Source organism: Oncorhynchus gorbuscha, unplaced genomic scaffold (assembly GCF_021184085.1).
Source record: "Oncorhynchus gorbuscha isolate QuinsamMale2020 ecotype Even-year unplaced genomic scaffold, OgorEven_v1.0 Un_scaffold_383, whole genome shotgun sequence".
In the NCBI taxonomy this organism is placed as follows: Eukaryota; Metazoa; Chordata; class Actinopteri; order Salmoniformes; family Salmonidae; genus Oncorhynchus; species Oncorhynchus gorbuscha.
The window spans coordinates 684,022-697,194 of NW_025745232.1; the positions used below are offsets into that span (position 1 = coordinate 684,022).

Genomic DNA, 13,173 nt, shown 5'->3' on the forward strand with positions numbered 1-13,173 from the left:
TGTGTGTCAGTGTGACTCTCCCTCTGTGTGTGTGTGTGTGTCCCTTACCTTCCCCTCTATGTTGAGTTGCTGCATCTCCTGGTCACTGTTTCCTATCCCTATAAAGGCACAGGGCTGAGCCTCCTGCTCTGAACAGCCCTCTCTCTCCATCTCCTCCGTCTTCTTCTTCCAGCCACAGCCCATCAGATAGATACAAGGAGGAGGGCAGAAGAACCTAAAGGACAGACAGATCAGCCCATCAGATAGATACAAAGAGGAGGGCAGAAGAACCTAAAGGACAGACAGATCAGCCCATCAGATAGATACAAGGAGGAGGGCAGAAGAACCTAAAGGACAGACAGATCAGCCCATCAGATAGATACAAGGAGGACAGAGGAACATACAGGACAGATCAGCCCATCAGATAGATACAAGGAGGACAGAGGAACATACAGGACAGATCAGCCCATCAGATAGATACAAGGAGGAGGGCAGAAGAGACACCACACACACACACACACACACACACCATGAATACACACACACACACACAACACACACACCATGAATACACACACACACACACACACACACACACACCATGACACACACACACACACACTACACACACACACACACACACACACACACACACACACACACACAATCAACTACAGAGACACCATGAATACACACACACACACACACAATCAACTACAGAGACACCATGAATACACACACTATCAACTACAGACACCATGAATACACACACACTATCAACTACAGACACCATGAATACACACACACTATCAACTACAGACACCATGAATACACACACTATCAACTACAGACACCATGAATACACACACACTATCAACTACAGACACCATGAATACACACACACTATCAACTACAGACACCATGAATACACACACACTATCAACTACAGACACCATGAATACACACACACTATCAACTACAGACACCATGAATACACACACACTATCAACTACAGACACCATGAATACACACACTATCAACTACAGACACCATGAATACACACACACTATCAACTACAGACACCATGAATACACACACTATCAACTACAGAGACACCATGAACACACACACTCAACTACAGAGACACCATGAATACACACACACTATCAACTACAGACACCATGTACACACACACTATCAACTACAGAGACACCATGAATACACACACTATCAACTACAGAGACACCATGAACACACACACACACTATCAACTACAGACACCATGAATACACACACTATCAACTACAGAGACACCATGAACACACACACACTATCAACTACAGACACCATGAACACACACACACACTATCAACTACAGACACCATGAACACACACACTATCAACTACAGACACCATGAACACACACTATCAACTACAGACACCATGAACACACACACACTATCAACTACAGACACCATGAACACACACACACTATCAACTACAGACACCATGAACACACACTATCAACTACAGACACCATGAATACACACACTATCAACTACAGACACCATGAATACACACACTATCAACTACAGAGACCATGAATACACACACACTATCAACTACAGAGACCATGAATACACACACACTATCAACTACAGACACCATGAACACACACACACTATCAACTAGAGACACCATGAATACACACACACTATCAACTACAGAGACACCATGAATACACACACTATCAACTACAGAGACACCATGAATACACACACTATCAACTACAGAGACACCATGAATACACACACACTATCAACTACAGAGACACCATGAATACACACACACCATCAACTACAGAGACACCATGAACACACACACTATCAACTACAGAGACACCATGAATACACACACTATCAACTACAGAGACACCATGAATACACACACACACACTATCAACTACAGAGACACCATGAATACACACACACACACTATCAACTACAGAGACACCATGAATACACACACACACACTATCAACTACAGAGACACCATGAATACACACACACACACACACACACACACACACACACACACACACACACACACACACACACACACACACACACACACACACACACACACACACACACACACACACACACACACACACACACACACACACAGACACCATGAATACACACACTATCAACTACAGACACCATGAATACACACACTATCAACTACAGAGACACCATGAATACACACACTATCAACTACAGAGACACCATGAATACACACACTATCAACTACAGAGACACCATGAATACACACTATCAACTACAGAGACACCATGAATACACACACTATCAACTACAGGCACCATGAATACACACACTATCAACTACAGAGACACCATGAATACACACACACTATCAACTACAGAGACCATGAATACACACACTATCAACTACAGAGACACCATGAATACACACACACTATCAACTACAGAGACACCATGAATACACACACTATCAACTACAGAGACCATGAACACACACACTATCAACTACAGACACCATGAATACACACACACTATCAACTACAGACACCATGAATACACACACTATCAACTACAGACACCATGAATACACAGACACTATCAACTACAGACACCATGAATACACAGACACTATCAACTACAGACACCATGAATACACACACTATCAACTACAGACACCATGAATACACACACTATCAACTACAGACACCATGAATACACACTATCAACTACAGAGACCATGAATACACACACTATCAACTACAGAGACACCATGAATACACACACTATCAACTACAGAGACACCATGAATACACACACACACACTATCAACTACAGACACCATGAATACACACACTATCAACTACAGAGACACCATGAATACACACACTATCAACTACAGACACCATGAATACACACACACACTATCAACTACAGAGACACCATGAATACACAGACACTATCAACTACAGAGACACCATGAACACACACACTATCAACTACAGACACCATGAATACACACACTATCAACTACAGACACCATGAACACACACACACTATCAACTACAGACACCATGAACACACACACACTATCAACTACAGACACCATGAACACACACACTATCAACTACAGAGACCATGAATACACACACACTATCAACTACAGACACCATGAACACACACACACTATCAACTACAGACACCATGAACACACACACACTATCAACTACAGACACCATGAACACACACACTATCAACTACAGACACCATGAATACACACACTATCAACTACAGAGACACCATGAATACACACACTATCAACTACAGAGACACCATGAACACACACACTATCAACTACAGAGACACCATGAATACACACACACTATCAACTACAGAGACACCATGAACACACACACACTATCAACTACAGACACCATGAATACACACACTATCAACTACAGAGACACCATGAATACACACACACTATCAAACTACAGAGACACCATGAATACACACACACTATCAACTACAGAGACACCATGAATACACACACACACTATCAACTACAGAGACACCATGAACACACACACACTATCAACTACAGAGACACCATGAATACACACACTATCAACTACAGAGACACCATGAACACACACACACTATCAACTACAGACACCATGAATACACACACACTATCAACTACAGAGACACCATGAACACACACACTATCAACTACAGACACCATGAATACACACACTATCAACTACAGACACCATGAACACACACACACTATCAACTACAGACACCATGAACACACACACACACTATCAACTACAGAGACCATGAACACACACACTATCAACTACAGACACCATGAACACACACTATCAACTACAGACACCATGAATACACACACTATCAACTACAGACACCATGAATACACACACACACACTATCAACTACAGACACCATGAACACACACTATCAACTACAGAGACACCATGAATACACACACACTATCAACTACAGACACACCATGAACACACACACACTATCAACTACAGACACACCATGAACACACACTATCAACTACAGAGACACCATGAATACACACACTATCAACTACAGAGACACCATGAATACACACTATCAACTACAGAGACACCATGAATACACACACTATCAACTACAGAGACACCATGAATACACACTATCAACTACAGAGACACCATGAATACACACACACACACTATCAACTACAGAGACACCATGAACACACACTATCAACTACAGAGACACCATGAATACACACACACACTATCAACTACAGAGACACCATGAACACACACTATCAACTACAGACACCATGAACACACACACTATCAACTACAGAGACACCATGAATACACACACACTATCAACTACAGAGACACCATGAATACACACACACTATCAACTACAGAGACACCATGAATACACACACACTATCAACTACAGAGACACCATGAATACACACACACTATCAACTACAGAGACACCATGAACACACACACTATCAACTACAGAGACCATGAACACACACACACTATCAACTACAGAGACCATGAATACACACACACTATCAACTACAGACACCATGAACACACACACACTATCAACTACAGAGACACCATGAACACACACACTATCAACTACAGAGACACCATGAATACACACACACACACTATCAACTACAGACACCATGAACACATACACACTATCAACTACAGAGACACCATGAACACACACACACTATCAACTACAGAGACACCATGAACACACACACACTATCAACTACAGACACCATGAACACACACACACTATCAACTACAGACACCATGAACACACACACTATCAACTACAGAGACACCATGAACACACACACTATCAACTACAGACACCATGAATACACACACACTATCAACTACAGAGACACCATGAATACACACACTATCAACTACAGAGACACCATGAATACCGTTCTCTCTCTCTCATACAGAGACACCATGAATACCGCTCTCTCTCTCATACAGAGACTCCATGAATACTGTTCTCTCTCTCTCATACAGAGACACCATGAATACTGCTCTCTCTCTCATACAGAGACTCCATGAATACCACTCTCTCACACAGAGACACCATGAATACCGTTCTCTCTCTCATACAGAGACACCATGAATACTGTTCTCTCTCTCTCATACAGAGACACCATGAATACTGCTCTCTCTCTCATACAGAGACTCCATGAATACCACTCTCTCTCTCACACAGAGACACCATGAATACCGTTCTCTCTCTCTCATACAGAGACACCATGAATTACCGCTCTCTCTCATACAGAGACTCCATGAATACCGTTCTCTCTCTCTCATATAGAGACACCATGAATACCGCTCTCTCTCTCTCACACAGAGACACCATGAATACCGTTCTGTCTCTCATACAGAGACACCATGAATACTGCTCTCTCTCACACAGAGACACAATGAATACCGTTTTGACTCTCATACAGACACCATGAATACCATTCTGTCTCTCATACAGAGACACCATGAATACTGCTCTCTCTCTCATACAGAGACACCATGAATACCGTTCTCCCTCTCATACAGAGACACCATGAATACCGTTCTCTCTCTCATACAGAGACACCATGAATACCGTTCTCCCTCTTATACAGAGACACCATGAATACCGTTCTCTCTCTCATACAGACCTCTTCTCGTTGCCATAAGACTTCTGTGCCACTTTAGCGTGTAGTATGAGTAAGGTCTGGTCTCCCCTCTCCTTCAGGTAGTTTCTCATGGCCTCTCTATAGGGGGAAAAACACAACGTTCAGACAACATTTATTGAACACAATCAAACAAGAACGTTCTGTCGACAACTTCACAGAGGCACCGGGATACAGAACCACCGGGGTACAGAGCTACATAGCGGCACCAGGGGTACAGAGCCACATAGATTCACCGGGGTACAGAACCACACAGAGGCAGGTAGCCTAGTGGTTAGAGGAGGCAGGTAGCCTTAGTGGTTAGAGGAGGCAGGTAGCCTTAGTGGTTAGAGGAGGCAGGTAGCCTTAGTGGTTAGAGGAGGCAGGTAGCCTTAGTGGTTAGAGGAGGCAGGTAGCCTTAGTGGTTAGAGGAGGCAGGTAGCCTTAGTGGTTAGAGGAGGCAGGTAGCCTTAGTGGTTAGAGGAGGCAGGTAGCCTTAGTGGTTAGAGGAGGCAGGTAGCCTTAGTGGTTAGAGGAGGCAGGTAGCCTTAGTGGTTAGAGGAGGCAGGTAGCCTTAGTGGTTAGAGGAGGCAGGTAGCCTTAGTGGTTAGAGGAGGCAGGTAGCCTTAGTGGTTAGAGGAGGCAGGTAGCCTTAGTGGTTAGAGGAGGCAGGTAGCCTTAGTGGTTAGAGGAGGCAGGTAGCCTAGTGGTTAGAGGAGGCAGGTAGCCTAGTGGTTAGAGGAGGCAGGTAGCCTAGTGGTTAGAGGAGGCAGGTAGCCTAGTTAGTTAGAGGAGGCAGGTAGCCTAGTGGTTAGAGGAGGCAGGTAGCCTAGTGGTTAGAGGAGGCAGGTAGCCTAGTGGTTAGAGGAGGCAGGTAGTCTAGTGGTTAGAGGAGGCAGGTAGCCTGGTGGTTAGAGGAGGCAGGTAGCCTAGTGGTTAGAGGAGGCAGGTAGCCTAGTGGTTAGAGGAGGCAGGTAGCCTAGTGGTTAGAGGAGGCAGGTAGCCTAGTGGTTAGAGGAGGCAGGTAGCCTAGTGGTTAGAGCGTTGGGCCAGTAACCGAAAGGTTGCTAAATCGAATCCCAGAGCTGACAAGGTAAAAAAGTTCTGTGCTTCTGCCCCTGAACAAGGCAGTTAACCCCCGTAGGCCGTCATTGTAAATGAGAATATATTCATAACTGACTTGCCCGGTTAAATAAAATAAATAAATGCTCTTAGACACTTGAGTTGCAGTATGAATGGTGTGTAATATAGAAACGGGTGTAAAATAAATCTGATGGCAAAGTGGAAGAAATGAATGTGGATAAGTGGCTCTACACCTTAGTAATATAAACGCTGTGAAGGTGGAAGCTAGACGTTTCTCACGTTTAAATGAGACCGACGAGTTATGAAACGTGTGGTGGGAACGTTTCCTTACCTCGTCAGGCGCTGCGGTGGAGCTTGCTCACCAAACTTCCTGTTGAAGAAAACAAAACGAGGTACTTTTCTATCAGCTCCACATTATACTAGATAAAGTTTAATTATAAAGTTGTCACAATTCTAGCAAACACCATGACTATTAACAGGTGAGTGTTACCATGAAGAAAAACACAGTATATTTGAATTATGCTGCAGGTGGCATATAATATAATAATAATAATAATAATAGTGAACGATTCAAATCAGTGAAGTTAAAATCTAACTTTGTTGCCAGTTTTTTTTGTCGGACAAATACGACTTAATACTGTCTTTGTTACTTTACATGATTAGTAAAAAATGAAATAGGCAACATTGAACAAATATAAAAACATTGTTTAATTGAACTCAGCAAATCCATAATGACTAGGTGATCTGGACATAAAATGTAGCTAAAATAAATAAAATAGTTAGATATATTATTACTGGCGGATAAAAAGAGGTAGTTAGTTGGCTAGCTTTTCGTTGTGGCTAGCTAACACCGCACTTAACATTGACACAAAAGTAGCAATAAGTGCGCGACGCCAATTAAATAAAGCACTTTCAAAGCTATCTAACAAAAACGAGTGTAACAAAGTGGTTAGGAAACTCAAGTTTACCCCAAAAAAAACAAAGAAAGTTAACTTTTTAAACGGTTCTTTCCTTTCATATTGTTTTTTTTTTTTGTTGCTCTGAATTTCAACACTTACCCCGTCACAACGGGCGCCATTTTCCACTGGAACTTCTAAAGTCCCAACAATCGCGAGATCTCAAATCCATTCCCACCGCCGCTGGGACGAACAGAAGAACGGGAACAGATGTAAACGAGAGTAGGAAAAAAAAAAGGGAGAGGAGAGGCGGACAGAGGGCAGACGCCACAATAGCCGTGGGAAAGTTGCGAAATCGCGCGAGAATAGAAAAACTCTCACAATAGACAAGAATGGGGTTGGACTTGGTCTATCGCGAGATTATGCTCGTTTTTTTTTTCTCCCACAAGGTGAAACTGTAACTCCATTCCCACGCTTTTATAATCCATAAACTACAGTAGAGTGGTTGCTTTAGGAGTGAAGTTACACCTCACAGCATAATTGTAGCCTAAACTGTAGATTAAAATGTTATTCACAAAGTTGAATGTTTGTTTTATGAACTCTGTGTCGTTGTATTGTCGTTTGCATCTTGGCCAGGTCCAAATGTGAAACCTGGTTAAATAAAGGAAATAAAATAAATAAATAAAATAAATAAAAAGTGAGATATTGGTTTGCATTTACCAGTGAAAGTTAGTGCACAGAGCTAGTTAACCCTGTGAGCCGAAAATACAATTTGCTAGATTACAAAAAACAACTCACTGTTAAAACTATACCTAATTTCAAATTAAGACAACTAGATTCATATTATTTTATTAATTGCATTCGCCAGATGGCACTCATATAACATAGAAACCCAGTGCTTCACAATAAATCTCACTGGGTGTGCACATTTTGGTTCCAAGCCCAGCACAAACATACCCGATTCAACTAAACAACGGCTTTTGTCACTAGTTGATGGAAACGACGTTGTAAAGTAAGAACAAAACGGCACAAGGACTATACGCAAAAAGATCACATGTAATAGATTATATTTTATTACAATAAAATAATTTAATGGAATCACATGGGATATTCAAATGTCTAAAACAATAACAAAAGGGAAAGAATGTCAGGATGTAAATGGGACTTTATTCACTATATAGAGTAGCCTGCTACTTCTGACCAGGACCAATAGGGCTTTATTCACTATGTAGTGTAGCCTGCTACTTCTGACCAGAACCAATAGGGCATTATTCACTATATAGTGTAGCCTGCTACTTCTGACCAGAACCAATAGGGCTTTATTCACTATGTAGTGTAGCCTGCTACTTCTGACCAGAACCAATAGGGCATTATTCACTATGTAGTGTAGCCTGCTACTTCTGACCAGAACCAATAGGGCTTTATTCACTATGTAGTGTAGCCTGCTACTTCTGACCAGAACCAATAGGGCTTTATTAACTATAGTGTAGCCTGCTACTTCTGACCAGAACCAATAGGGCTTTATTCACTATAGTGTAGCCTGCTACTTCTGACCAGAACCAATAGGGCTTTATTCACTATAGTGTAGCCTGCTACTTCTGACCAGAACCAATAGGGCTTTATTCACTATAGTGTAGCCTGCCAATAGGGCTTTATTCACTATATAGTGCTTCTGACCAGGACCAATAGGGCTCTGGTCTAAAGTAGTACACTATATAGGGAATACGGTGCCACAGGACTCTGGTCTAAAGTAGTGCACTAATAGGGAATAGGGTGCCATAGGGCTCTGGTCTAAAGTAGTGCACTAAAATAGGGAATAGGGTGCCATAGGGCTCTGGCCTAAAGTAGTGCACTATGTAGGGAATAGGGTGCCATAGGGCTCTGGTCTAAAGTAGTGCACTAAATAGGGAATACGGTGCCACGGGACTCTGGTCTAAAGTAGTGCACTATATACGGAATAGGGTGCCATAGGGCTCTGGTCTTAAGTAGTACACTAAAATAGGGAATAGGGTTCTATAGGGCTCTGGTCTAAAGTAGTGCACTAAATACGAAATAGGGTGCCATAGGGCTCTGGGCTAAAGTAGTGCACTAAACAGGGAATAGGGTTCTATAGGGCTCTGGTCTAAAGTAGTGCACTAAATACGGAATAGGGTGCCATAGGGCTCTGGTCTAAAAATACGTAGTGCCATAGGGCTCTAAATACGGAATAGGGTGCCATTTGGAACAAGCTGTATTTACATTTGAGTCATTTAGCAGACGCTCCCCACTGAGCACAGACAGTCTAATTCAACGTCTATTGCGCGTTTGGTTCAAAGTAATTGCATTGACATGACGTGGTAACACCATTGATTCAACCATTCTAGGCCCAGTGGGTCTTTTACCCTGAATGAATAACAGTGACTGAATACATTTTTCTATTTATTTAATGTGTTGTTTGTTTGTTTGTTGGTACTGTATTAAATAGCACTACTAGTGGTCTTTGGTCGCATTTAAAAGATATCGATACAATTTATTCACAACGATGAAAAGTACACATCACATTATTTCCATGAGCTTAAGGTCGATATATATATATATATGTGTTCATTTTTTTTACAGTTTAATTCATTAACCACACGGTTAAAAACACAAATACTAGTACTTGGGCGAAGGATTCAGTAACAGAAGTTTACAGTCGTCTGAATTTGGTGTAAATCATCAATCAGTGTTGCATGAATAGTTGTGCCCTGGCATTCTTTGTGCTCATTTACATATCATACAATTACCTAAAAGAAAGTCCTAAATTACATCCTAAAATGGTACCCTTTGTAGTGCACTCCTTTCTGACCAGGACCCATATGGCTCTGGTTAAAAGTAGTGCACTATAAAAAAGGGAAAAAGGTGCTATTTGGGACTGAAACTTGTTTTTTTTCCATCTGTAGAGTTTTTGACACAATGCTTGTATGTTCATATGGAGGGTCATTCCACGAAATAAGGTCCTTTTGCATCCCTTTTATATTTTATGTAGATGTTTTTTTAGAAAAAGCCTGTTATATTAAATGAAGCTCCCTTTTAATATAGATGGAAAATTCAATCCATCTGATTTTTTTTTTTGGGGGGGGGGGGGTAAAACAAACTAAATGCGTGGTGCCCCGCCCCCACCTTCTGATTTTGACAGCTGTACACATGGTGAGTTATTTCTACAATAATTACTTTTTTTTTTACATGAATAAAGACTTGTTAAAGTGACATAATTCTGCATTTTGACACGCCCCCCCTTTGCACCCACTGCGACTTCTTCTAGGAAGATTTAAAACCGTCTTAAAACACCCCAAAAATTTATGGCCATTTTCTGGCGTTTTGTGGTGGAAAATTGCCGTAGTTATTTTTTACCCATAGATAAGACAAAAATGTTTTAACAATTAAACATTTTTTTGATTCTTGCATTTAAAAATTTCCCTTTACAAAAGCTTTCCTTCTACTGTCACAATGGGATTTAAGGCAGATTTACTAATGAGATCAAACCAGGTTAGTTTAGTTGGCATTGAATTGAGTACTTTGAGATGGGGAACATTTTCTGGCGTTGAATTGTCTTTATGACAGAATATTAAAAATGAGGTGAAATCAAACTTTTTTTTTTTTTTTTTTAACTTCTGAAAAAGGCACTGAATTTGTGGAATGACCCATAAATGATACAGATAGGTTTGCAGGTTCAGCCATCATTCATTTCCTCGATGTTTTAATAAAATAAAAATACAAAAACACAATGTCATTAATTAGTGTTATTTCAACTGTCTGGCATTGGTAGTTTCAGTCCCAATAGAACAGGTGCTCGTCCTGGCATTGGTTGTTTCAGTCCCAAGAGAACAGGTGCTTCTACTGTCTGGCAATGGTTTTTCAGTCCCAAGAGAACAGGTTTACAGACTGTCTGGCATTGGTTGTTTCAGTCCCAAGAGAACAGGTTAGTTTAGTTGGCATTGAATAGGTTTCACCCAAGAGAACAGGTGCTCGTACAACTGTCTGAGCATTGGGTTTCAGTCCCAAGAGAACAGGTGCTCGTAAAACTGTCTGGCATTGTGTTTCAGTCCCAATGAACAGAATATTAAAATGTCTGGCATTGAAATCCCAAACAGGTTTTGTCTGGCATTGGTTTTTCAGTCCCAAGAGAACAGGTGCTCGTAAACTGTCTGGCATTGGTAGTTTGTCCCAAGAGAACAGGTGCCCCAACTGTCTGGCATTGTAGTTTCAGTCCCAAGAGAACAGGTGCTCGTACAACTGTCTGGCATTGGTAGTTTCAGTCCCAAGAGAACAGGTGCTTACAACTGTCTGGCATTGGTTGTTTCAGTCCCAAGAGAACAGGTGCTCGTAAACTGTCTGGCATTGGTTGTTTCAGTCCCAAAGAACAGGTGTCATTAACTTAGTCTGGCATTGGTTGTTTCAGTCCCAAGAGAACAGGTGCTCACAACTGTCTGGCATTGGTAGTTTCAGTCCCAAGAGAACAGGTGCTCGTACAACTGTCTGGCATTGGTTGTTTCAGTCCCAAGAGAACAGGTGCCCGTACAACTGTCTGGCATTGGTTGTTTCAGTCCCAAGAGAACAGGTGCCCGTACAACTGTCTGGCATTGGTAGTTTCAGTCCCAAGAGAACAGGTGCTCGTACAACTGTCTGGCATTGGTAGTTTCAGTCCCAAGAGAACAGGTGCTCGTACAACTGTCTGGCATTGGTTGTTTCAGTCCCAAGAGAACAGGTGCTCGTACAACTGTCTGGCATTGGTAGTTTCAGTCCCAAGAGAACAGGTGCTCGTACAACTGTCTGGCATTGGTAGTTTCAGTCCCAAGAGAACAGGTGCTCGTACAACTGTCTGGCATTGGTTGTTTCAGTCCCAAGAGAACAGGTGCTCGTACAACTGTCTGGCATTGGTAGTTTCAGTCCCAAGAGAACAGGTGCTCGTACAACTGTCTGGCATTGGTAGTTTCAGTCCCAAGAGAACAGGTGCTCGTACAACTGTCTGGCATTGGTAGTTTCAGTCCCAAGAGAACAGGTGCTCGTACAACTGTCTGGCATTGGTTGTTTCAGTCCCAAGAGAACAGGTGCTCGTACAACTGTCTGGCATTGGTAGTTTCAGTCCCAAGAGAACAGGTGCTCGTACAACTGTCTGGCATTGGTTGTTTCAGTCCCAAGAGAACAGGTGCTCGTACAACTGTCTGGCATTGGTAGTTTCAGTCCCAAGAGAACAGGTGCTCGTACAACTGTCTGGCATTGGTAGTTTCAGTCCCAAGAGAACAGGTGCTCGTACAACTGTCTGGCATTGGTTGTTTCAGTCCCAAGAGAACAGGTGCTCGTACAACTGTCTGGCATTGGTTGTTTCAGTCCCAAGAGAACAGGTGCTCGTACAACTGTCTGGCATTGGTTGTTTCAGTCCCAAG

General features: G+C 42.1%; 1 protein-coding gene and 1 long non-coding RNA gene across 2 annotated transcripts in view; both read right to left on the reverse strand.

The window, feature by feature from the left end:
* LOC124018034 overlaps positions 1 to 183 on the reverse strand; it is a 3,095-nt gene extending 2,912 nt beyond the window's left edge. Inside the window, exon 1 of the mRNA XM_046333284.1 lies at positions 49 to 183. Coding sequence (XP_046189240.1) covers positions 49 to 183 — 135 coding nt within the window. The remainder of the gene's footprint in view (positions 1 to 48) is intronic.
* Positions 184 to 5,811: 5,628 nt separating this feature from the next.
* Positions 5,812 to 8,155, reverse strand: LOC124018052. Its single transcript, XR_006835555.1, has 3 exons — positions 7,931 to 8,155; positions 7,204 to 7,242; positions 5,812 to 5,891 (listed from the first exon to the last, which is right to left on the reverse strand). It is a non-coding gene; the product is annotated as an uncharacterized LOC124018052 (long non-coding RNA).
* Positions 8,156 to 13,173: the final 5,018 nt, after the last annotated feature.